General features: G+C 42.1%; 1 protein-coding gene and 1 long non-coding RNA gene across 4 annotated transcripts in view; one reads left to right on the plus strand and one right to left on the minus strand.

Moving 5' to 3' along the window:
- Positions 1-899: 899 nt before the first annotated feature.
- The window catches only part of tsc2 (TSC complex subunit 2), a 74,089-nt gene continuing 49,384 nt past the window's right edge, over positions 900-25,604 (minus strand). For all 3 annotated transcript variants that reach the window (XM_056280208.1, XM_056280209.1, XM_056280207.1), the window contains 8 exons: positions 23,531-23,609; positions 23,354-23,440; positions 20,680-20,866; positions 20,316-20,455; positions 19,128-19,206; positions 12,885-12,976; positions 12,699-12,797; positions 900-1,518 (listed from right to left, as the gene is read on the minus strand). In XM_056280208.1, coding sequence (XP_056136183.1) covers positions 1,348-1,518; positions 12,699-12,797; positions 12,885-12,976; positions 19,128-19,206; positions 20,316-20,455; positions 20,680-20,866; positions 23,354-23,440; positions 23,531-23,609 — 934 coding nt within the window. In that variant the 3' untranslated portion in view covers positions 900-1,347. The remainder of the gene's footprint in view (positions 1,519-12,698; positions 12,798-12,884; positions 12,977-19,127; positions 19,207-20,315; positions 20,456-20,679; positions 20,867-23,353; positions 23,441-23,530; positions 23,610-25,604) is intronic.
- On the plus strand, positions 9,347-25,557 carry LOC130112735 (uncharacterized). The gene is made up of 3 exons (XR_008810254.1): positions 9,347-9,523; positions 12,738-12,826; positions 25,015-25,557. It is a non-coding gene; the product is annotated as an uncharacterized LOC130112735 (long non-coding RNA).

Genomic DNA, 25,604 nt, shown 5'->3' on the forward strand with positions numbered 1-25,604 from the left:
GTCTTGGTTTACTGAAGCATTAAGATTTCCCTTCACTGGAACTAAGGGGCCTAGCCCAACCCCTGAAAAACAACCCCATACCATTATCCCTCCTCCACCAAACTTTACATTTGGCACAATGCAGTCAGGCAGGTAATATTCTTCTGGCATCCGCCAAACCCAGGCTCATCCATCAGACTGCCAGACAGAAAAGCTTGATTCGTCACTCCACAGAACACGTTTCCACTGCTCCAGAGTCCAGTGGCAGCGTGCTTTACACTACTCCATCCAACGCTTGGCATTGTGCTTGGTGATGTAAGGCTTGCATCCAGCTGCTCAGCCATGGAAACCCATTCCATGAAGCTCCCGGCGCACAGTTTTTGTGCTGATGTTAATGCCAGAGGAAGATTGGAACTCTGCAGTTACTGAGTCAACAGAGCGTTGGCGACTTCAGCACCTCAGCACTCGTTTACCCTGCTGTGTGACTTTACGTCGTCTGCCACTTCGTGGCTGTTGTTCCTAAACACTTCCACTTTTCAATAACACCCCTTACAGTTGACCATGGAATATCTAGCAGGGAAGAAATTTCACGAACTGACTTATTGCAAAGGTGGGATCCTATGACAGTATCACGCTTGAATTCACTGAGCGCTTCAGAAGAGCCCATTCTTTCACAAATGTTTGTAAATGCAGACTGCATGGCTAGCTGCTTGATTTTATACACCTGTGGCAATGGGTCTGAATGAAACACCTCAATTCAATGATTAAGAGGTGTGTCCCAAAACTTCTGTACATGTAGCATGTACAAAATTTTGGAGTCCCCCCCCCTATAGTTCATAATATGAACTATAGGGGGGGGGCTCCAAAATTTTCATCCGTGACTGCACATACCATCGATACGGTGAAATAGAATATCAGAATATATTCATTATCTGTTTTTATTTTTACACACATATTTACACACAAACACACAATGCTTCCAAGTGTAGTCTTCCTTACAACTTTACCCATCCCATGTTGCACATCAGAAATACCGTAAGTCGGCTTAAAAAGTGCAAAGCGTTAGCGTTTCAAAATTTTGAAAAATATGCAGAAAATGCTGTTTCTTCATATATCAATACTTCTGCAGAAAATAATGAGCCTTTATGAGTTTATGAAGTTCAGAGATTCTCAATTACAAATACAATGAATCCATACATTTGTTAATCAGTGTTCAATTATTCAATATATTGAGGAGAAACTAAATTTTCTCATCAGTAAGGCAGATTTGCGTCCTTTTGTGTGTGTGTGTGTGTGTGTGAGAGAGAGAGACGGTGAGAAAGAGAGAAGGAGAAAAGTAATCCAAAATGTGGAGGGATGCCTCGAGTTTTAGACAAAGTCAGTGAAGTCATCCACAGTGGAGACCAGCCTTTTCCGTTGGCCCGAGACCTCTACGCCTCCTGAGGAGCTGCTCTGCTGGTACGACGTCTTGTTTGGCTGGGAGTGCCCTTGGGTTAGTGAGATGCCAGGGGTCGGCCGGGACTGAATGTCTTCCTGGGCCTGATTTAGGGAGGCAAGGACAAGAGGAGAGGTGGGAAGGACAAATGCGAGAGAGGGAGGAGAGAGAGAGAGAGAGAGATGTATTTGGAATGCTAATATATACTTTAAAATAAATGAATAAGTAATAAAGCATGACCAGTCATACTAAGTTAGCTTTTTGGCTAAGATTGTGTGTGTGTCTCTGCATGCTTACTGACTATACTAGATTTGTGTGTGTGTGTGTGTGTGTGTGTGCATGCTTACTGACTATACTAGATTGTGTGTGTGTGTGTGTGTGTGTGTGTGTGTGTGTGTGTGTGTGTGTGTGTGTGTGTGTGTGTGTGTGTGTGTGTATCCTAGGATGTGTACATTTTTTACTGTGGCAGTGTTGAAGCCCAAATAACAGATACCATAGAAAGGTTTGATGTAATGACTTCTACATCTCTGAATGTTTGAATTTGAATTGTTTGAATGTCTACTCGGGGAACCAGAAGGTTTTCTTCCCTGTTTTTCATACTTTTTTTAAGCTTCTCCTAACACATTGGGCTGCATTCTGTTGTACTTTTTTTTTTATTTTTTTTTTTTAGATTATGGCAGTTTTCACATTCGGCTGTAGATAAGAAAGGGTGGAGCCTTAACAAAAGTTATATCAAACTGTTTAAATTTTTTTGTTATTTAGGGCCAAAAAATTAAATTGTAATTAGGGCTGTCGATCAATTAAAAAATTAACTAATTAATTTCACAATTTGCTGTGATTAATCACTTCTTTTTAAGACTGAAGCTTGTAATAATGGATATTTAAATCACCTAATGAACAGATTCTCTCCTGTGAACTACAGATTTCGGATAAAACCACCAAGGCCATCAAAATTGACTGTTAGGTTGAAAGGCATATTTCTTATATGCACTAACAGAAATAATAACAAAACCCAGGCCGATATGTTAAAGTGCCAGCTGAATATCAAAACCATCAAGACAATTAAAAATTAGATATCAGCTAACAAGGCAAAAATTTATTGTATGCACTAATATAAATGATAATTAACAACAAAAAATGTGTTCCATGTTCAAGTGCCAGTTGAATTTTAAGTGAATTTAAAGAATTTCTGTCTCTTCTGTCCTCCTTTGACCTCAAACAGGTCCCCCACCCCTCCCACAATCAAAGCAGGCAACAGTCTTGATCTGATTTTGACTCAGAACTGCTCCACGGCAGATCTGACTGTCACCCCCCTACATCTATCAGACCACTTCTTTATTCAATTTACGGCCTCCTTACTGGAACATCCTCATGATCCTCCACAAATGGTCTCCTTCCGCCGAAACTTCCAGTCCCTTACACAGACCCAGCTTTCCAATGAGGTCTTCGCTTCTATGCCTCCTCATAATGAATTCTCTTCACTCCCTGTCAACGAGGCTACAGTCACACTCTGTTCCTCACTAGCCTCCTCTTTTAACAATCTTTGCCCTTTAGCAGCCAAACCTGCTTGTAATGCCCCCCCCCCAGTCCATGGTTCACTAAGGTCATCAGAGAGCAAAGAGCGGGGCTCAGAGCAGCAGAGAAAATCGCAAAAAACCAGAGTCCACTGACTTCAGTGACTATCAGTATCTCCAAGCATCATTCTCCTCAAGCTTAAGAACGGCTACCTCCAGCTTAAAAACACCTACACTTACTGATGCTCGAAAAAAAATGTTTGCTTTTAACTCAATCCTCCTCGTCTTCCGACCTCCTCTCTGCTCACTCCTGACATGTTCGACTCGTACTTTACTGATAAGGTTTCTGCCATTATTAACCAGTTCTCTGAGCCTGACCAACTCTGTCAGTCACTCCCAGCTAAAAGTGCCTCAAGGTCACCTCATTCTCCCCACTGACCGAGGAGGAAGTCTCCAAGCGTCTGCTGGACTCTCGTCCCACTACCTGTCCGCTGGACCCAATACCATCTAACCTCCTACAGACCATTTCCCCCGCAGTCATACACATCATCAACTCCTTGTTTACAATGGGTGTGTTCCTCACTGCATTCGAGCAAGCTCAGATCACCCCGCTGCTCAAAAAACCTACATTCAACCCAGCCCAGGTTGAAAACCATAGACTGGTTTCACTCCTACCCTTTCTTTCTATCATAAATACTTGAGCACATCGTCTTTAACCAAGTCTCTGAATTCCTTTCTGAGAACAATCTGTATGATCCGAATCAGTCTGGTTAAGCGGGGTCACTCTACCGAGACTGCACTCCTGTCGGTAATAGAATCACTGAGTTTGGCTAGAGATGCTGGTCAGTCCTCAGCTTATTGGTGCTAGATCTGTCAGCTGCCTTTGACATGGTTCACACTAGAGCGACCGGGATTTCCCTCCTACCTAAAACGACCATGGGCCGTCAAAATGACAGCTGGTTTTTAAACTACATTCTGTAAGATAAATACCCAGTTGAGATATTAATGTATTGCATATGTTAGTATATCTGTTAGGAAATGACTGACACCAAAATTAACACTTTAACAACTATAATACTATTTTTAAACAATTTAAACTTCAGAGAGACATGGTCGAACTTGAACAGAAAAATTGAAAAAGTGAAAATATTACCTGAAAAAAAAAACAGAAAACACATATTGCTAACCTAACAAATGTAACAAGGTCTATAAAACGTGAAATGTAAAAAAAGAAGTGAAAATAACCATTGAAACAGTCCCAAACAATCAGAACTTAAAAACTACTAGAACGGGAAGTCGCCAGTGGAAGCCAAGCCTTATTGCTCCTGAGTCAGTGACCGAATTTATATATTTAACCTTGCAATATTTTACATATTTTAATTTGGCTGGATTTCTGGTGAGACCTCTCGGCAATTCCAGTCAAATTTGAGCAGTTTAATTTTACGATGACATCTATTCAGCCAAAAACGGAGTCTACAAGAGTAGGCCGCAATAAGCCTGTGCCCTCTCCTGACCCATCCTCGCCACCGGATGCTGCAGCTACTGTGGACCCCATGGGAACAATGACTGCAGAGCTGTTACAGTCCATGATATGCTTTCTCAAATCTGACATTTTCGGTAAAATAGACTCTCTCCACCAATATTAGGTCAGAAATGTCATTGATTAAAGACGAGCTCAAAAAAAACTACTGAGAATTTACAGAATAAGCTCGACACACATGGAGTAACCCTATCAGAGTTGGAGCATGGAGCTACAGATCACAGCACACATATTAGCGAGCTAGAGGCTAATGTTGGTTCATTAATGACCAGGGTGGCATACCTGGACAACAGATGCGAGGACCTGGAAAGCACAATGCAGAGGAACAACATTCCTCTTCTGGGAGTACCGAATGGAGCAGAGGGCCCACGACCGACAGAGTTTGTAGCCCAGCTACTTCAGGAGCTGCTCGGCCTGGATGAGAAGCCACTGCCTGACCAGGCCCACCACAGCCTGCGTAGCCGACCCCGGGATAGAGAACAACCTCCGCAACCATTTGTCATCAGGGTGCATTTTTTTCATGTTCACAATGGCATACTGAAGCGATCTGGAGAAGCATCCCCTCTTCTTTAAAAGGGTAGGAGAGTGTCAATATTTGTGGACTACACCATGGCCATGGTTCCCAAGATATGAAGCGCCAGCTACACGCCTACCCAGGCGTGAAATATGGCCTCATCTACCCTGTGGTTCTGAGACTGTCTCTTTCGGACATCTCCACACACAGATTCGAGGACTCAGCTCTTGCAGCCAACGTCATTAAAAAAAACCTGAAAATGACTTTTGCATGGTATGGCGTTCAGCAAATGGTTGGTTAGCTGAAGAATGCACTGGCTTGTGCATCCTCAGTGGCTGGACCAAATTGACTTTTTTACTGCTACAAATAGAACCCCAAATATATCTGCATCTACTCTCTGGGAAACTGAAAGCCTATGTCAGAGGCAAAATTATCTCCTAAACTGCACACGAGAATAAACTTAAAAAGGATAGGCAATCTGTGCTGACACACTGTATTGCCCAACTGGATGACATTTATGCCGTCTCACCATCTCCAGACGTTTATGAGGCGCATTTAACTTTGCAAGTAAAGCTTGATATGTTATTAACAGATCAGGTCACCAAACTGCTTGCCAAGTCTATGAGCACTTATTATGAACAAGGGGGAAAAGCCGGTAAATTATTAACCCATAAATTACACCAATTAACATAACCACATCAGATTCCTAAAATTTGTACATCATCTGGGATAGCATTACACCCTAGGGGAATCAATGATGAATTCAAGAGATTCTACCAGTCTTTATACACTTCTAAGCATGAGGCGGCTGTATCAGAATTGAATGATTTTTTTCCACTCTCTTGATGTGCCTTTGGTCAGCCAGAATTTGGTAAAAAAAAATCAGAACCGATCTCTGTCGAAAAATTGTCTAATGCTGTCAGTTCCCTTCAATCTGGGAGAAGTCCTGGACCTGATGGCTACTCGGCAGTTTTACAAAAAAAAAAAATCCAAAATAGTGGCGCTCTCGCACAGATCTCACCCAGGCAACTATTTGTCTTATCCTTAAAAAAAAAAACAAAGACCCTCTTGACATCATACCGTCCCAATTAGTTTGTTAAATGTTGACTATAAAATTCTAGCCAAACTTCTGGCAGCACATCTCGAAACAGTTCTCCCATTAATTATCTGCCCTGATCAAACAGGATTTATTAAGAACAGACACTCATTCTTTAATCTACGACGATTGTTTAATATTACATGTAATCCCTCTATCACAACCACTTCTGAGGCCATCATATCCCTAGGCACAGAGAAAGCGTTCGACCGGGTGGAGTGGAAATACCTTTTTTTACACCCTAAACAAATTTGGCTTTGGTTCCAAATTCATTACTTGGATAGAACTTTTGTACTCATTCCCCCAAGCTTCTGTCAGGACCAACAACACTCAATCAGGGTATTTTCTCCTGCAATGGTCAACATGCCAGGGTTGCCCTTTAAGTCCCTTGTTATTGAGAACCCCTGGCAATAAAACGTCGTTCCAATCCTCTCATTAAAGGTATAGTTAGATACGGACACAAACACAAACTGTCTCTATATGCAGATGATTTATTGTTATACATATCCGACCTTTCCGTTTCTGTCCCCGCAGCCCTTGCCACTTTCACATCCTTTGGTCACTTATCGATTATTTTGTAAATACTGATGATGTTGAAAACCCAATAAACAAAGCTATAAAAGAAAAAAAAACTACTAGAACGACCATGGGACATCAAAATGACCGCCCACAGTTTTTAAACTCTATATTCTGTCAAGATAAATACCCAGTTGAGATATTAATGCAATGCATGCTAGTATGTCTGTTAAGAAATTACTGACACCAAAATTAACATTTTAACAACTTTAATACTATTTTTCAAACATTTTAAAATCACTGCTGTCCAACACCTGTAAATACTGCAATGCCTCGGTGGTAGTCATGGTGCGTCTGAAACGGCGGTTGTAACCAGACATGCTGGCAATAATCAAAAATCAAGTTTAGACTATGTAGGACAGAGCAATGAACTTCGCGAAGGAAATGATAAGACCAACACACGTCATAAATAGTGACATGACGCGCACGATCACATGCAAATTATGAGCCTGGTCGTTTTAGGTAGATCTTATCGTAACTTTTTTTTTGCAATTGATCTAAAACTCGTTTTAATGCAAATATATGCAATTTTAGGAGCACTCATGAGTGGCAAGATTGTATCTTTTTTTTCCACAAAGTTATTAAACTTGGAAAATCCAAAACCATCAAAATGACGGCCTTGGTTATTTTGGTGTTAACCACCAAATACTTGTCTGCACACTCACTGAGCTTGGTATCTCGGGATCTGCCCTCCACTGGTTCATATCCTACCTCTCAGGGACATCTTTTAGAGTATCTTGGAGAGGAGAAGTGCCCAAATCCATTGGCTTACCCACGTGGGTCAGTGCTCGGTCCCCTTCTCTTCTCAATATATACCACCTTACTTGGTGCAATCATCCACTCCCATAGTTTCTCATACCATTGCTATGCTGACAATACCCAGTTCTTCCTATCATTCCTGCCAGATGACCTCACAGTCTCAGCATGGATATCATCATGCCTTGCTGATATCTCTGCATGGATGAAAGACTGCCACCTTTAGTTTAACCTATCTAAGACTGAGATCCTTCTCATCCCAGCCAGTCCATCCTTACAACAACAGATCAATACCCAGCTCGGGATCAACCCAACTCATGCCCACAAAGTCTGCCCGAAACCTGGGTGTCATGACTGAAGACCAACTAACCTTTAAGGTTCACATGGCCTCGATTGCTCGGTCGTGCCAATTTGACCTGTACAACATCAGGAAAATTAGACCCTTCCTGTCTGAGCATGTAGCACAACTCCTGGTACAGGCTCTTGTAATATCACACACTGACTACTGCAACTCCTTACTGGCAGGTCTCCCTGCATGCACTTTTAAACCTCTGCAAATGATCCAGAATACAGCAGTGCATCTGGTCTTCAACAAACCCAAAACAGCACATGTCACTCTGCTGTTCATATCCCTCCACTGGCTCCCAGTTGCTGCCCGCATCAAATTCAAAACCTTAATGTTCACTTACAAAACAGCAACTAAAACAGCTCCTGCCTATCTGAACTTACTCATTCAGATTTACACTCAGTTCCGCTCTTTACGCTCTGCCAATGAAAGGCACCTGGCACTTCCACCACAATGAGGCCTTAAGTCACTTGCCAGACTCTTCTTTTCTGTAGTTCCCCGGTGGTGGAATGAGTTACCAAACTCCATTTGAAAGATGGACGCACGCGCGTCTCCGTGTCTGTTCGTCCTTTGAGATGTGTTTGGTTTTTATTGTTTGTTTGGCTCTAAAGTTGTTATTTGGCACTAAAATTCGAGAACTGCCTCTCGAAGTCCTGACCATACTAACAGGTTAGTATCTTGTTTCATTTTTTTTGCTATTTTGCACTTTGAGCTATTCTGTTGTCTTCATGTGAGTGTGTGCTGAAACTGGTGTACTGCTGCAATTTTTGGCCAGGTCTCTCTTGTAAAAGAGATTTTAATCTCAGTGGGACTAACCTGGTTAAATAAAGGTAAATTAATAAATGAAAAAAAAAATTCTATCGGACTTTAACCTAGTTTTTTGGCACTTGCTTGCATCGTCACCTCCTGACTAGATCCTTGCTTGTGTTGTATTAACTCTCAGATGTATGTCGCTTTGGATAAAAGCGTCTGCTAAATAAAATTGTAACATTGTAAAGTGTCGGGAATTCACGACGTTCATTATGTGTTCATAATGGCACATCATAGAACCCCATATGTGCCTTCCAATGGAACAGCATAGTAGAACTTCTGATATTCTCCATGAGGGGATGAGTAAGGAATGGGAACAAATAAATCCTACTGCCGTGAGCAAGCAGAGACAAATATTACACACTGTAACAGTCCCGTGAGGAGCAGAGTATGGAAAAAGACAGCTCTCCATGTGCCTGCAAGCAGGAGAGAGAGCACACAGCTGAATCCCCCAATATGCCTGTGAAACAGCCTTGCACAGCTGCCACAGGAAAAACAAAATGCAGCTGCGTTAGTTGCTCTTTTTTTTTTAACGCGTTAAATATTTCAAATTAAAGTAGAAGTAGACAACTTTTTTACTTTAACTTATCATTGTGAAATAAATGTTGATTGTACACTGTAATACCACCATCAGCGTTTAGATTGGTTCTCTATAAGCCTCGCTTTCACTATACAATTCTGTCTGCCACCAGGAGATCCATTTATGGCACAGGAAGTACGTCAACCAACCAGGACTGGGCTAGGCAATGTCAGAATGTGGAACAACCGAAGTAACTGTGAAAGCTCTACCAGAAAAAGAAAAAGAACCCATTTGAAGGAGGAGGCAAAGGAGGTGAAGTGGGAGGGACGAGATAAAACAAGAGCAGCCCGCAGATAGGCATTAACTCGATGGAGAAAGCTCAGGGACTTGAGAGGGTTCCGAACCGACTTTCAGTTGGCATAATTTCTACTTGATCAGTAAGTAACACAACCTGCCTACTTATTAATACTACCGGATGTTATACTCTGCTTTCATCATAGGACTGAGATCGGGGTTTCTAGTTCAAATTGAGATTCTTATGGTTGTTTCTTGCTTTGGACAGTAGCCAGGCTGCCAATAAATGGAAAGCGATCCGGTTGTCTTTGCGACAGCAGCGCAAACAATAATACCACTTGGAAATGCTAGGGGGACAAAAGTTGAGAAGTTGTCTACTTCACTTTAATTCGAAAAAATAAAACTTTGATTTTGACAGCACTAATTGCAATACAAAGCAAATCAGCTGGTACCTCCCGAATCCAAGCCCCTCAGGAGCCTGACTCTTAACATGTTATAGACAGTCAGTGAGCCACTTGGTAGAACACAATGCTGGTTAGCACATTCACATAGACACATCCATGCATTTGGCCCTTATATTAACCACTGTTAGAGTCACCCTCTACATACTCAGACACACACTATTTTATTCCATGTGTGAATATATGCTTTTTTTTTTACATTTGCACATTGCAATGCATTTTCATTAGTGTTCAATATGCAGAAAATTTGAGTGATGGAAATACAGTGGCTTGCAAAAGTATTCATACCCCTTGAACTTTTCCACATTTTGTCACGTTACAACCACAAACATAAATATATGTTACTGGAATTTTATGTGAAAGACCAACACAAAGTGGCACAAAATTGTGAAGTACAAAGAAAATTATACATGATTTAAAAAAATTTTTACAAATAAAAAACTGAAAAGTGCAGTGTGCAAAAGTATTCAGCCCCCCTGAGTCAATACTTTGTGGAACCGCCTTTTGCTGCAATTACAGCTGCAAGTCTTTTGGGGTATGTCTCTACCAGCTTTGCACATCTAGACTGAAATTTTTGCCCATTCTTCTTTGCAAAACAGCTCAAGCTCAGTCAGATTAGATGGAGAGCGTTTGTGAATGGCAGTTTTCAGATCTTGCCGCAGATTCTCGATTGGATTTAGGTCTGGACTTTGACTGGGCCATTCTAACACATGAATATCTACTACTACTTTCGGCTGCTCCCGTTAGGGGTCGCCACAGCGGATCATCCGTTTCCATTTCTTCCTGTCTTCTGCGTCTTCCTCTGTCACACCAGCCACCTGCATGTCTTCCCTCACCACATCCATAAACCTCCTCTTTGGCCTTCCTCTTCTCCTCTTCCCTGGCAGCTCCATATTCAGCATCCTTCTCCCAATATACTCAGCATCTCTCCTCCACACATGTCCAAGCCATCTCAATCTTGCCTCTCTTGCTTTGTCCCCAAACCGTCCAACCTGAGCGGTCCCTCTAATGTAATCATTCCTAATCCTGTCCTTCTTCGTTACTCCCAGTGAAAATCTTAGCATCTTCAACTCTGCCACCTCCAGCTCCGCCTCCTGTCTTTTCGTCAGTGCCACTGTCTCCAAACCATATAACATAGCTGGTCTCACAACCATCTTGTAAACTTTCCCTTTAACTCTTGCTGATACCCTTCTGTCGCAAATCACTCCTGACACACTTCTCCACCCACTCCAACCTGCCTGCACTCTCTTTTTCACCTCTCTACTGCACTCCCCGTTACTTTGGACAGTTGACCCCAAGTATTTAAACTCAAATGCCTTTGTCACCTCCACTCCTTGCATCCTGACCATTCCACTGTCCTCTCTCTCATTCACGCATAGGTATTCCTTCTTGCTCCTACTGACTTTCATTCCTCTTTTCTCCAGTGCATACCTCCACCTCTCCAGGCTATTCTAACACATGAATATGTTTGTTTTAAACCATTCCATTGTAGCCCTGGCTTTATGTTTAGGGTCGTTGTCCTGCTGGAAGATGAACCTCCACCCCAGTCTCAAGTCTTTTGCAGACTCCAACAGGTTTTCTTCCAAGATTGCCCTGTATTTGGCTCCATCCATCTTCCCATCAACTCTGACCATCTTCCCTGTCCCTGCTGAAGAGAAGCACCCCCAGAGCATGATGCTGCCACCACCATGTTTGACAGTGGGGATGGTGTGTTCAGAGTGATGTGCAGTGTTAGTTTTCCGCCACACATAGCCTTTTGCATTTAGGCCAAAAACTTTAATTTTGGTCTCATCTGACCAGAGCACCTTCTTCCACATGTTTGCTGTGTCCCCCAGATGGCTTCTTGCAAACTGCAAACGGGACTTCTTATGGTTTTCTTTTAACAATGGCTTTCTTCTTGCCACTCTTCCATAAAGGCCAGATTTGTGCAGTGCACGACCAATAGTTGTCCTGTGGACAGATTCCCCCACCTGAGCTGTGGATCTCTGCAGTTCGTCCAGAGTCACCATGGGCCTCTTGGCTGCATCTCTAATCAGTGCTCTCCTTGTTCGGCCTGTAAGTTTAGGTGGACGGCCGTGTCTTGGTAGGTTTGCAGTTGTGCCATACTCTTTCCATTTCCGGATGATGGATTGAACAGTGCTCCGTGAGATGTTCAAAGCTTGGGAAATCTTTTTATAGCCTAACCCTGCTTTAAACTTCTCCACAACTTTATCCCTGACCTGTCTGGTGTGTTCCTTGGACTTCATGATGCTGTTTGCTCCCCAATGTTCTCTTAACAAACCTCTGAGGCCGTCACAGAACAACTGTATTTGTACTGAGATTAGATTACACACAGGTTGACTCTATTTAGTCATTAGGTCAGCATTCGATCATTCAGCAATCATCAGGCAACTTCTGAAGGCAATTGGTTGCACTCAGAGAAAAGGGGGGTGAATACTTTTGCACGCCGCACTTTTCAGTTTTTTATTTGTAAAAAATTTTTAAAATCATGTATAATTTTCTTTGTACTTCACAATTGTGTGCCACTTTGTGTTGGTCTTTCGCATAAAATTCCAATAAAATATATTCATGTTTGTGGTCGTAACGTGACAAAATGTGGAAAAGTTCAAGGGGTATGAATACTTTTGCAAGCCACTGTAGGTATGTAGGTGTTATTGCCTGCATGTGTCTATACTTGTGCAGGGTTTGCAGATGGTGGCCTACTTGGGCCTTTATCTTGTCATGATAATGCAAGCCATTTGGACACATACGAGACGAGACATATGTACCTAGTATATACGCATATATGCATCTGTGTGTAATCTTTGTCAGCGATGGTTCAGGATGAGTTTTGGGGGGTGGGGGTGGGGTTACCTACCCGGGTCCTGATCCTTTTGATGTGTCGTAACCTTGCCAGCCACTTGGAAGCATAAGCATCAGAGGGGTTGGCCCTGTACTGATGCACCAAAGATGCCATCTGGAGAAAGAGGAAGACTGGGGAGTGAGGTATGTGTGTCTGTGCGTGAGTTTGTATAAACTCAAGAGTTTTAAGGTGGACACTTACATTTGCGTGCAGGGCCATCTGTCTCACCAGTAATGGCAGGTTACGGTCAGAGACAATTTTTGCCACCGTTGTGTCCACCAATCCCTCAAGGTCTGACAGACAGCGAGAGAGAGAGCAAGAGAGAGAGAGAGAGAGAGAGAGAGAGAGAGAGAGAGAGAGAGAGAGAGAGAGAGAGAGAGAGAGAGAGAGAGAGAGAGAGAGAGGGAGACAGAGATAATGAAAGTGAAGGGAGGAACAAAGAGCAAAACTTGGGAGAAAACAAAGAATTTCAATACCTGCTATTACTGGGTGACAGATAATAATGATTAGCCTCATCATTAAAGTGACCAAGAATCGATTTAATGCCTGTTTCACAGTGAACACACCCAAGCAACTCCACAAAGGCATAACAACAGCCCAACAAAAAAGTGTGCCGGCATCATCATTTATAAACAGTCTAAACATACATAGTTTTGCTAGCAGCTTAAGCGAAATCCTTTTCCAGGCTTACCTTAATTTATGAATGGTCTCTAAGCATGACTTTTAAACTGATTTGAGGTATTTTGCAGTTGATATGAACTGCTTGCTATTCGTTATTTATGACTGCTATTGCGCCATTACTTACACCCTTCTACTGTGTACACCTGACATTATATACATGCTGATGGCTATGATTACTTTTAACTTGATTCACCCATCATTTCCTCTCGATGATTTATGGCATACTTACACTAAACACAGATGACAAATATGCTGTTGGCTATGATATGGTTACCATGTAGTGCTCTATATGTCAGTTAACCTGGCATTAAAATGCGTCTCCACATGCATCTTGAGTGACCACTTGTAATCAGATCTCACTTCCCCGCTCTATATGCAAATAAACACCCACATCACTGTGGTAGGGGTGTGTGGTTTAGCCTCAGCTGCAAGCGGAGAGAGGGAGTGCACCGGCCCGTGAGAGTGAACGAATGAAAGACATTATCAAATAAATCTTGTGTTAATCACCTAAACCGTGTCTGCCTTCATCTTGGACCCTCCTTGTGGCAAGTGTCACAATCACATGAATAAACACGTACAGAAATGTGAGGAGAGAGGCATCAAAGCAACAGGCATTTAACAAAATGAGACATCCTTGCTCACTTGATCCTCATTTTAATGCACCGTCAATTAGTATGACGCATTTCACATCTGTAAATCATTACTGTTAATTATTCTACCAAATCATGTTGTCATACAAAATTTGAAGTGCTCCCAAAGAAATAAAATAAATCATCCCATATCCCAACTGCTCTTCTTTTCTTTTATTTCCATTCCACTTTGTTGTGAAGAAAAACAGGTTTTTAAAAAGTGTTGTGTAAATAAATGTTATTATGATGATGATAATGTAGCTCTGTCTGAAAACCTTCAGACCCCTGACCAGATATAATGCATTTAAGAAATAGTATATTGTGGGATGGCATGGACGCAGCAAATGAATGTCGAGACAATAATCCGATGAAGAAAATTAACTAAGTGAATTAGGAGCATCAGGCTCCAATTGTTTGCCCCAGATACTTATTTCAATGCCTACTTATTTTTTACCTAAACACTTCTTTCATCACCTGGATTCAGTAGTTTCAAATTTTATATGGGGGTAAAATACCAAGAATTCATAAATCTCTGCTAGAGAGGGGTAGGTTACAGGGGGGGACTGGGTATACCAAATTTTCAATTATATTACTGGGCCGCTAACATGCATAAAATTGCACTCTGGATCTCAGACACTGATGATAACTGGATTCAATTAGAAGCTAACTCTTGTCATTCTTCATCCCTAAAAGCACTGGTGTGTCGCAGTCTTCCATTTAAGCCTACACAGCACTCCTCTAACCCCATAGTAATTACCACTTTGAAAATCTGGCAACAAATTAGGCAACAGTTCAGCTGGACTTCTCTGCCTAGCTACACCTATCTGCAACAATCAACTCTTTCAACCACCCAAGATTGATTTGAGATTTGCCGTCTGGTGCAGACAAGGCCTATCCTGCCTGGGTGACCTTTTGTTGATGGCCTGTTTGCTAGCTTTGCACAGTTACGTTCCACATTCAAACTTGAACATTCTGATCTGTTTAGGTATTTTCAAATTCACAACTTTGCCAAATCCAGCACCCCAGCATTTCCGCAGGCTCTGCCAGCCTTGGGTATTGACCATCTTCTTGCAGTTACTGACTTGTCAATAGGCCATATTTCTTTTATATACAATCTTATCAGCAGCGACTCCCCCTGCTCTGCATAAGCTCAAGACAGGCTGGGAGACTGAAATGGGTATCACTCTGTCCGATGATTAGTGGGACACTGCAATACGTGCAATACACTCATCCTCCTCTTGTGCGAGGCTTACTGAGTCTCATTCAATTCAAAGTCCTTCACAGGATACATTTTAGCAAAGCAAGATTTTTTTTTTGGGGAGGGGGGGGATTTTTCCCTCCTTTTTCTCCCCAATTGTACTTGGCCAATTACCCCACTCTTCCAAGCCTTCCTGGTCACTGCTACACCCCCTCTGCCAATCCAGGGAGGGCTGCAGACTACCACATGCCTCCTCCGATACATGCTATTCCCCCCAGTCCCCCCCCCCCGAACAGGCGCCCCGACCGACCAGAGGAGACACTAGTGCAGTGACCAGGACACATACCCACATCTAGCTTCCCACCCACAGACATGGCCAATTGTGTCTGTAGGGACACCCGATCAAGCCGGAGGTAACACGGGGATTCGAACCAGAGATCCCCATGTTGGTAGGCATTGGAATAGACCGCCACGCTACCCAGATGATGCAAAGCAAGATTATTGAAGATTTACCCAAACCGCTCTGATATTTGTGACAGATGCTCTCTAGCACCAGCAGACTTGATTCATATGTTCTGGTCATGCCCGAGTTTGACAGAATACTGAAGGTCTTTTTTTGACTTTATATCAGAGATTTTGGAACTAAATCTGGACCCATCGCCTCAAGTTGCTATCTTTGGTGTCCCTGTAATCTCCTTTGCCTCTTTAATTGCGCATCGTCATATTCTCCACCTATGGAAAATCGCTCATCCCCCTCAAACACGTCCTGGCTACGGGACTTAATGTCATTTCTGAAATTGGAAAAGATTGTTTGCTCAGCTGAATTTTTTTATAAACACTGGCAGCCTCTTATCTCTCACTTCAAAACAATGCGCTCTATCAGACTGGACTACAGCAGTGGATGTATGATTTGGTTTAGATGGCCTGGCAGCCTGGCCAGGGTTTCTCCCCACCTGCCGCCCAGTGACTGCTGAAATAGGTGCCAGCATCCCCGCAACCCTGAGAGCAGGCTAAGCGGTTTGGATAACGGATGGATGGATGGGAACTGTGTACTGTTCTGGGATATACGTGTGCACGCATATACATATAGTGTGTATATAGGTACACTGGGCATGTTTTTATGTTGGTAGGCATATACGTATGTGCAAGTATAACAATGTGCGGGTACATACATCTTGGACTGTGGCCTGGTGGGGTGCAAGCGGTATTTGATGGCAGACTGAGATGTTGATTTGGTGTATTACCAATTGTCCATACCTTTTTTTCTTTTTTTCTCTTTTTTATGTTATGTATGTTTTTATGTATGTACAAGTATTTTGTACTTTCTTTGCTTATTTAATTCACTCATTTATTATTATTATTATTGCTGTTCTTGTGGTTGTTTTTGATGTTAGCTATTAGGGGGAGACAATGGTTATCGGTGTGTTCCCCTTTTTATATATATATTTTTTCTCTTTGTATTGCGTGTTTTTGTTGAGGTGCAGGGGTTGTGTGGGGTGGAAGGGTGTGTGAGGAAAATAAAATATGAAAAATTGTGACCTGTAATCCCAGTATTGTATTTATTATTTGCTTGTTTTTCACCAATAAAAAAAAATAAATATATACACTACCGTTCAAAAGTTTGGGATCACCCAAACAATTTCGTGTTTTCCATGAAAAGTCACACTTATTCACCACCATATGTTGTGAAATGAATAGAAAATAGAGTCAAGACATTGACAAGGTTAGAAATAATGATTTGTTTTTGAAATAAGATTTTTTTTACATCAACCTTTGCTTTCGTCAAAGAATCCTCCATTTGCAGCAATTACAGCATTGCTGACCTTTGGCATTCTAGCTGTTAATTTGTTGAGGTAATCTGGAGAAATTGCACCCCACGCTTCCAGAAGCAGCTCCCACAAGTTGGATTGGTTGGATGGGCACTTCTTTGAGCAGATTGAGTTTCTGGAGCATCACATTTGTGGGGTCAATTAAACGCTCAAAATGGCCAGAAAAAGAGAACTTTCATCTGAAACTCGACAGTCTATTCTTGTTCTTAGAAATGAAGGCTATTCCAAGCGAGAAATTGCTAAGAAATTGAAGATTTCCTACACCGGTGTGTACTACTCCCTTCAGAGGACAGCACAAACAGGCTCTAACAGGTACTATTTAATGAAGATGCCAGTTGGGGACCTGTGAGGCGTCTGTTTCTCAAACTAGAGACTCTAATGTACTTATCTTCTTGCTCAGTTGTGCAACGCGGCCTCCCACTTCTTTTTCTACTCTGGTTAGAGCCTGTTTGTGCTGTCCTCTGAAGGGAGTAGTACACACCGGTGTAGGAAATCTTCAATTTCTTAGCAATTTCTCGCATGGAATAGCCTTCATTTCTAAGAACAAGAATAGACTGTCGAGTTTCAGATGAAAGTTCTCTTTTTCTGGCCATTTTGAGCGTTTAATTGACCCCACAAATGTGATGCTCCAGAAACTCAATCTGCTCAAAGAAGTGCCCATCCAACCAATCCAACTTGTGGGAGCTGCTTCTGGAAGCGTGGGGTGCAATTTCTCCAGATTACCTCAACAAATTAACAGCTAGAATGCCAAAGGTCTGCAATGCTGTAATTGCTGCAAATGGAGGATTCTTTGACGAAAGCAAAGTTTGATGTAAAAAAAATCTTATTTCAAATACAAATCATTATTTCTAACCTTGTCAATGTCTTGACTCTATTTTCTATTCATTTCACAACATATGGTGGTGAATAAGTGTGACTTTTCATGGAAAACACAAAATTGTTTGGGTGATCCCAAACTTTTGAACGGTAGTGTATATATATATATATATATATTGTAGCGAATTCGGGGGGCAGTCCGAGATACCGTCGCCACAGCCGGGACGCGAACCCGTATCTCCTGCACCGCAAGCGTCAACGTTAACCAGTCGACTAAAGGGTCCGACCCGTTAGTCAAGGACCAACGTGTTTACCGTATCTCCTGCACCGCAAGCGACAACGTTAACCAGTTGACTAAAGGGTCCGACCCGTTAGTCAAGGACCAACGTGTCTACTTATCCATGCACGTTACAATATTAAAAAAAAACTTGAATGTGCAAGTGGGTGGGGACTCTTCCACAGTTATGGGTGTGATGTGTGTCAGAAATTACAGACAAGGTAAAGAACAAAAAACTAAACCCAGAGGAGGCTTTGGTGACCGCCTAGTCAACTGACATAGAGGACATCAGTTGACTAGGCGGTCCTTCAAAGTGGCCTGGGACACATGTGCGTTTACGCTTCAAATGCAATGTGGACAAATGCATCCCAGGCCACCTCCAAATATAGGCCTAGGATGCATTGGGTGCATTCACACATATACTTGGAGCTGTCCACTTGTGATCAGATCACCCAAGATGCATGTGTACTGGAAATTTTTATAATAAAATACTCGCAAACAAGACAGCATCTTTCTTGGTTTATTCTTACACTTGCAAGTGGGCTGTCAACCTTCAACAGTGCATGTCTCAGACTGAGAGCGACTTCCCCTTCTCTCAGTCTCTATTTATACATTCAACCCACTTGCCATTTTATCCAATTCTGTAACCTTTTCTAAGAAGTTGCCCTTTCCACTGTACTTTTGCACTGAGTTTAAACTTCTGCTTTCAGCAGTCGACTGTTCGGTAACCATTTGCAGTGGTTACTTGCGATTGTCTGCTCACTTCCCCACTGCTGAAGCTTTGTTATTTGATAATGTATAGAGTCCTTCCTGTTGACCTGGTCACAAAATGTCAAGACAATGATGCATTTTTCCATGACATATGCTAATGCCAGGTCTAAACAACCTCTCTCATGCCTGTTAGTAACACTCGACTCTAACTGCTAATTGTTAACTCTCTTGTATTGTACGTCACTTTGGATAAAAGCACCTTGTAAAACGAGAAAATGTAACATAAATGTCATGTCGTCTTACCTCTGCGGCACTGGAGGGTGACAAGGTTACATTCATAGTCCAGGGGTTTAATTACAACTTCAACAAAGTTAAACTGACCCTGTCAGGGAAAGAAATGAAAGACACTCAGTGCGTTTACATGCACAGTTAAGTTGAGCTATGGTTATAGCTCGATTAGGCCATGTAATTGGACTATTGTCGTTGTCCCAGTATACAAGAACCGGGGGAGAATCGATTTATTGATGGAAGTGGCGATATGACCCCTTTCAGCTGGTTACTGTTGGATGAAAGACCACCATGGAAACTATGGATCATGCGCAGAATGCCTAGGCCAGTTCGGGGCCGATTGAAGCATATACATGCCTGAGTAAATCGATCCCAAACCGCATTATCTAGGTGTGTTAGTCTGACTTTGAGAAATTCGGTTTAGTACGATTTCAGTCAGACTAACATATTTACATGTATTTTAACAATCCAGTTTTGGTCAGACTAGTACAAAAAAATCGACTTTTTCTAACATCTTTTTCTAACATCATGTAAATGTAGTCAATGAGTGCTTGTTTGCCCTTTGCAATGGGGACTGTCCATGTGTTCACCCTTCACAACTCAAAGAAGGTTGAATCAGTTCATCTGGACACGTTTATTGACAGAAACGCTTCATCACTCATCTAAGTGACCTTTTCAGTCTAAACTGACTGCAGGTATCCCCACCCTTATAACCCTTGGTTTCGGTTGTTATGCAACTGTATTGTTTGTAAGGGTGGGGATACCTGCAGTCAGTTTAGACTGAAGAGGTCACTTAGATGAGTGATGAAACATTTCTCTCAATAAACGTTATAGATGAACTGATTGAACTTTCTTTGATTTTCTTACCTGGATTATTGAGCATGCATAAAGACATCCTTCACAACTAGCACCTGAGACACTGGCAGTTTTGGATTAAACTATGGGTGAATAAAGCATTTCGCCGCTTACAGAGTTTTGATCTGTACTGTATCTCACCATGTACAGCATCTGTCAAAATCACAAAGCCTGAGTTGGTGCTTCATACCTTTTGTGTATTTACATGCCATCACATTTTCATAAAGCTTGGCAAAATTAATCCTCTCACCAGTGTGTGTATTTTGAAAGCTGTCAAGATACCATGTTTACTGCCTTTTTTATGTATCAGGTTTGTGTGTGTGTGCGTGCGTGTATACCCATATGTACCTTTATGGTGCCCAACTTGTACTCTTCTCCAGAGTCGTTGTATACAACCATAACAAAATCATTGCCGATGTGGCGTTTTTTGTTACAGCAGCCCCTGTCGCTCTCCCTGTTCGGCATCAATGTAGCTATGTGGAAAATAGCTGAAAACACATTTATATACATTACAACCAACAATGTAAAGTTTATACAGCATAAATTCTTGGAAGATATCACAATACAAAAACATTTTGTACAAATAAAGAGAGGGAGAGAGAGAGAGAGAGAGAGAGAGAGAGAGAGAGACACACACACACACACACACACACACACACACACACACACACACACACACACACACACACACACACACACGCATACACACTACCCTGCATGATGTCATCGTGCCAGCAGTAGGTGAATTCTCCATCATCCCCGTACTGGTCTAGTCCGCCAAGAAAGATCTGGTCAGGGTCACAATCTTTTAAGTGGATTAATTTTCCGAGGCCTGTCAAGAAGGCAGCGTATCTGTTGGAGCCATATTCATTGGAAAGTATGGCCACCTCATTGTTCACCTGGTGATGGGGGTAGGGGGTTGAAGATGGACAGTCATTTAGTGGTTCCAATGATGGCAACATTCACCGATAAAACTTACTGACTATACTAGATGTTAGTGAGTGTGTGTGTGTGTTTTGCACATATCTTATTTTTGCTTGCAGTCACACTCATGATTTGACAAATGCCATGATTTGACAAATACCAACAATTAATACACAAGACAATGATTGCAAGCAGTCAATAATCTGATTTAGGTGAATAATCAAAATAAGGTTAATAGCTCGAATAGTGCCTGCATGGGTCTGGAATGATGCAATCTCTTCAGAGTTTATAAGACTCGTTGGATAGCTGAATTATGGAATGGAAGTTGCATTGCGTGCGACCGCGCTTCCAACAATGTTTACGAGACTATTCCGAAAATTTATTATTTTCGCCTGTCCAAAAACTTTAGGAAGCTCCTTCATTTTATTGACCTAGAACAACATTTCAGTCTCACTGCAGAAACGTGGCTATTTACTGCCACTTGCCATTTTGTCCTTTTACTGTTGTTTCCAGGTCAAATGCCAGCAATGGGAATCCTAACTTTTTGGTACATATGCAATCAGTTCTCCAAAAGAACTCCAATTAAAGTGTATACAAACACAGTAAATTCAATAATTGACAAAAAATCTAGCTCTGTTAATCGCATTATGCTTGTGTCTATTTAGACCTTAATTTGATTAAGATTGTTCAATTAAGTTGTTTACATGGCAGTTGCAACATTAAAATTATTGCCTTAATGGGTAATTCTGATATTTTTAAACCTAGGCCATATTTTTTCCATCATTTGAGGTCTAAATGGGGACAAAAATTGTTGGAATTGGTCCATTATTGAGTGAGAACGCTTCAGCTGGCCGCCGTGAAATGGGCTACAATGTAATCCTTGGGGGCAATTGCGCCTGTCAAAAGTACGTCCACTAAAAGGGCTTGTTTTTGCCACTACCAGGCTCTGATTGTTATTGTAAGTGTCTGACGGATCCGTACAGAGATAGACCTTTTTCTTTACGTTTCCCTTCTTTCTGTCTATGTTGTAACATCCCTTTTACTATTGCTACTATTTGCATGCAGGGGCGTGGTTTTCGATGTTTGCAGAAGAAGTCATGCTGAGTCTTATCAGAGCTGATCATTCATTTGAGGTAGCATAGCCTGAGACACAAAAGAACTGATTACAATAATTTATTTCCAAAGTCATGGCTGAATATTTAGCTGATTTCGACAATGTGGATGAGGCATTTAAATTTGATGGCCGCCTGTATTTATTCGAGCCAGAGTATAGGGATGAAGAGTGCCAAGAAATTGAAGAACCAGCTTCTCTGGCTGGCACTAGTCATCGACCGAAACCGGCGATCGATTGCCAGTTTCATATGTGATCGGGACTGCCGGTTTCACCAGTGATCGGTCAAAGTGACTTCATGGATGTTATGCAACTGTGCTGTTTATAAGTTTGGGATTAGCCTACAGTCCGTTGAGACTGATGAAGTCACTTACATCAGTGATGAAACATTTCCTCTACTAAACTTTGTGTTCAGATGAACTGAGTCAGTTTTCTGGGATCACGTCCTGATGTGTAATGATGGCGATCGGTTTATGAAACTCGAAAACGAATGCATATGAAACCGGTGGTCGCCGATCACATATGAAACCGGCGACCGATCACCAGTTTCGGTCATTGACTAGTGCCAGCCAAAGAAGCTGGTTCACACACCTCTGCCTGTTGCCCCTCTGTCTCTCTCCTCATCCTCTCTTCAATTTCTTGGCACTCTTCATCCATATACTCTGGTTCAAATAAATACAGGCAGCCATCAAATTTAAATGCCTCATCCATTGTCGAAATCAGCTAAATATTCAGCATTGACTTTGGAAATAAATTATTGCAATCGGTTCCTCTCAGGCTATGCTACCTCAAATGAATGGTCAGCTCTGTTAAGACTCAGCGTGCCTTCTTTTGTAAACATCCGAAACCACACCCCCGCACGAAAATAGTAGCAGTAGTAAAAGGGATGTTAAAACAGAGACCGGAAGAATCGAAATGTAAAGAAAAAGGTCTATCTCTTAAGAGATCCTTTCCATGATGTTGTATAACAATTTGAGCATGTCAGTGGCAAAACCAAGCACTTTCAGTGGATGTACTTTGACGGACGCAATTGCCCCCAAGGATTACATTGCAGCCCATTTCGCAAGTGCTGACTGAAGAGTTCTAGCTCAATACTGGACCAATTCCAAAAAATGTTTTCCGCATTAGTCATTTAGACTCCAAATGATGGGAAAATAGGGCCCAGGTTTAAAAATGTGGGAATTACCCTTTAATCTGATTAAAATCACATTTTTAACTTGCATGAAAACACACAGACATTTGTCCAAACTTGGGCTCACCTCTGCGAAGGTCAGAATGTCATGGAGAAAGAAAGCGGTCAGAGATGCTTTTGAAATTTTGTGTGTGCCTTTGCACTTTTGTGCTCTCTCACCTGTCCAGCTCCGACGAACACCACTCCAATCTTATGGGTATCATAAGGTGGCATCTGGTCGAGTACCTTCACAGCACGCTCAATCACCTGCCCCCAGCGGACACAGGTTACATACATACAGTACACGCAAAACACAGAGTCCATATCCTAGTAGGTTGAGTGGGGCAACTGACTGACCTGGGTTTTGGGCAGCAGCAGGGGTTTGTTGGCCTCATTCCCAAAGAACGGAGAGTGATAAAGCTGAAGAAACACAAAACTAGAAGCAGAGAGAGAGTTGTGTGGGTGTGGAAGGGTTAGTGTCAATGAGATTTTAAAATATCAGCTCTTCTATAACGCTAAGCATTTCCCCCAGAAATGTTCAATTAGTGGGTTGGGTAGTGAGGTGTAGGCATGCTGCGAGCCCATTCTCAATCCCAAGGTGTCTTATATGAAGCTTTGGCAAAATCTCATGGCTTCAGTGTGTGTATGCACAAGTTACCCTCATGCATCTGTATAGTGCAGCACCACAAACTAAAATTTAAGTACCTATCTACCTAATCTTAACCCTAAACTTGAGCTCTACCTAAGCTTATCCCTAAACATACCACTACCTAACCTTCATGTCATTCATATATTATATATCAATATACTTTATCATACACCAATATTAATATATTGGCCTAAACCATCCAAGAAAAAAAATGTAGCTGCCAGGTAAAAAAAAAAGCTCTAGACGTCCAATGCGGCCCCAAGAAGGTTGACATTGGAGTTTATGGAACAACCAACATATATCTATTCAGACACAGAAGGCTATCCTACAGGTGTACACACGCGCAATGCATTTGCCAAGGCTTCAATGTAGGATGTCTTTGGAGGAGAACACACTGATGTTGACAGAGAAGAAATGTCTTGTTCACTTCCTTTACTCCATTTTCTTGTCAACCCTAGGCTGCTGTTTACTTTCTAGCAATTAGTTTCACTACGGTAATTGTGTTCTTTAACAAAGGAATGTGGTATTAAAATACAAAGAGTCTCGTCCCATGATGAGTCACCTTTCAACTCACCGAAACTTTAAACAGTGTGGAATACAAAGCAGTCTTTTGACAAAACGCGTACGTAATGTAGCTGCCAGGTAAAAAAAGCTCTAGACGTCCAATGCTGCCCCAAGAAGGTTGACACTGGAGTTTATGGAACAACCAATATATATCTATTCAGACACAGAAGGCTATCCTACAGGTGTACACACGCGCAACGCATTTGCCAAGGCTTCAATGTAGGACGTCTTTGGAGGAGAACAGACTGATGTTGACAGGGAAGAAATTTCTTGTTCACTTCCTTTACTCCATTTTCTTGTCAACCCTAGGCTGCTGTTTACTTTCTAGCAATTAGTTTCACTACGGTAATTGTGTTCTTTAACAAAGGAATGTGGTATTAAAATACAAAGAGTCTTGTCCCATGATGAGTCACCTTTCAACTCACCGAAACTTTAAATAGTGTGGAATACAAAGCAGTCTTTTGACAAAACGCGTACTGAATTTGAAACATGAAATATTGTAGTCACTGTGTCACAACACATTTACTGTGGTCTGGTGTACACCAAAGGACCAAAGAATGTGTACCATCTGGGCTGTCAACAGCGCTACACGTCTCTTACACGAATCCCCCCCTTTTTTTCTCCCCAGTTGTGTCCGGCCAATTACCCCATTCTTCCAAGCCATTCCGATCTCTACTCCACCCCCTCTGCTGAGCCGGGGAGGGCTACGGACTACCACATGCCTCCTCTGGTACATGTGGAGTCACCAGCCGCTTCTTTTCAACTGACAGTGAGGAGTTTCCCTAGCGGGACATAGCGCATGGGAGAATCACGCTACTCCCCCCAGTTCCCCCTCCCCCCCGAACAAGCGCCCCGACCGACCAGAGGGGGCGTTAGTGCATCGACCAGGACACATACCCACATCCAGCTTCCCACCCGCAGACACGGCCAATTGGGTTTGTAGGGATGCCTGACCAAGCCGGTGCTCTTGCACGAATTCATGACAAAGACACATTGACAAAATAATAATCAAAGCTCTACAAATTCTTTTGAAAGCTCGTAATTCCATGGTACAGTAAAATTGAATTTGGTTGCCCAGACTGTGTGTTTTCCTTTTCATTGAAAACATTCATTTTTACATTTCATTATTAACAGGGGGATTAGAGGGTGGGTATTCACAATTAGTGGATTAAGCTTTTGAACATCAAGTGTGTCACCACACCAAATATGATAAGTATG

Source organism: Lampris incognitus, chromosome 5 (genome assembly GCF_029633865.1).
Source record: "Lampris incognitus isolate fLamInc1 chromosome 5, fLamInc1.hap2, whole genome shotgun sequence".
Lineage (NCBI taxonomy): Eukaryota > Metazoa > Chordata > Actinopteri > Lampriformes > Lampridae > Lampris > Lampris incognitus.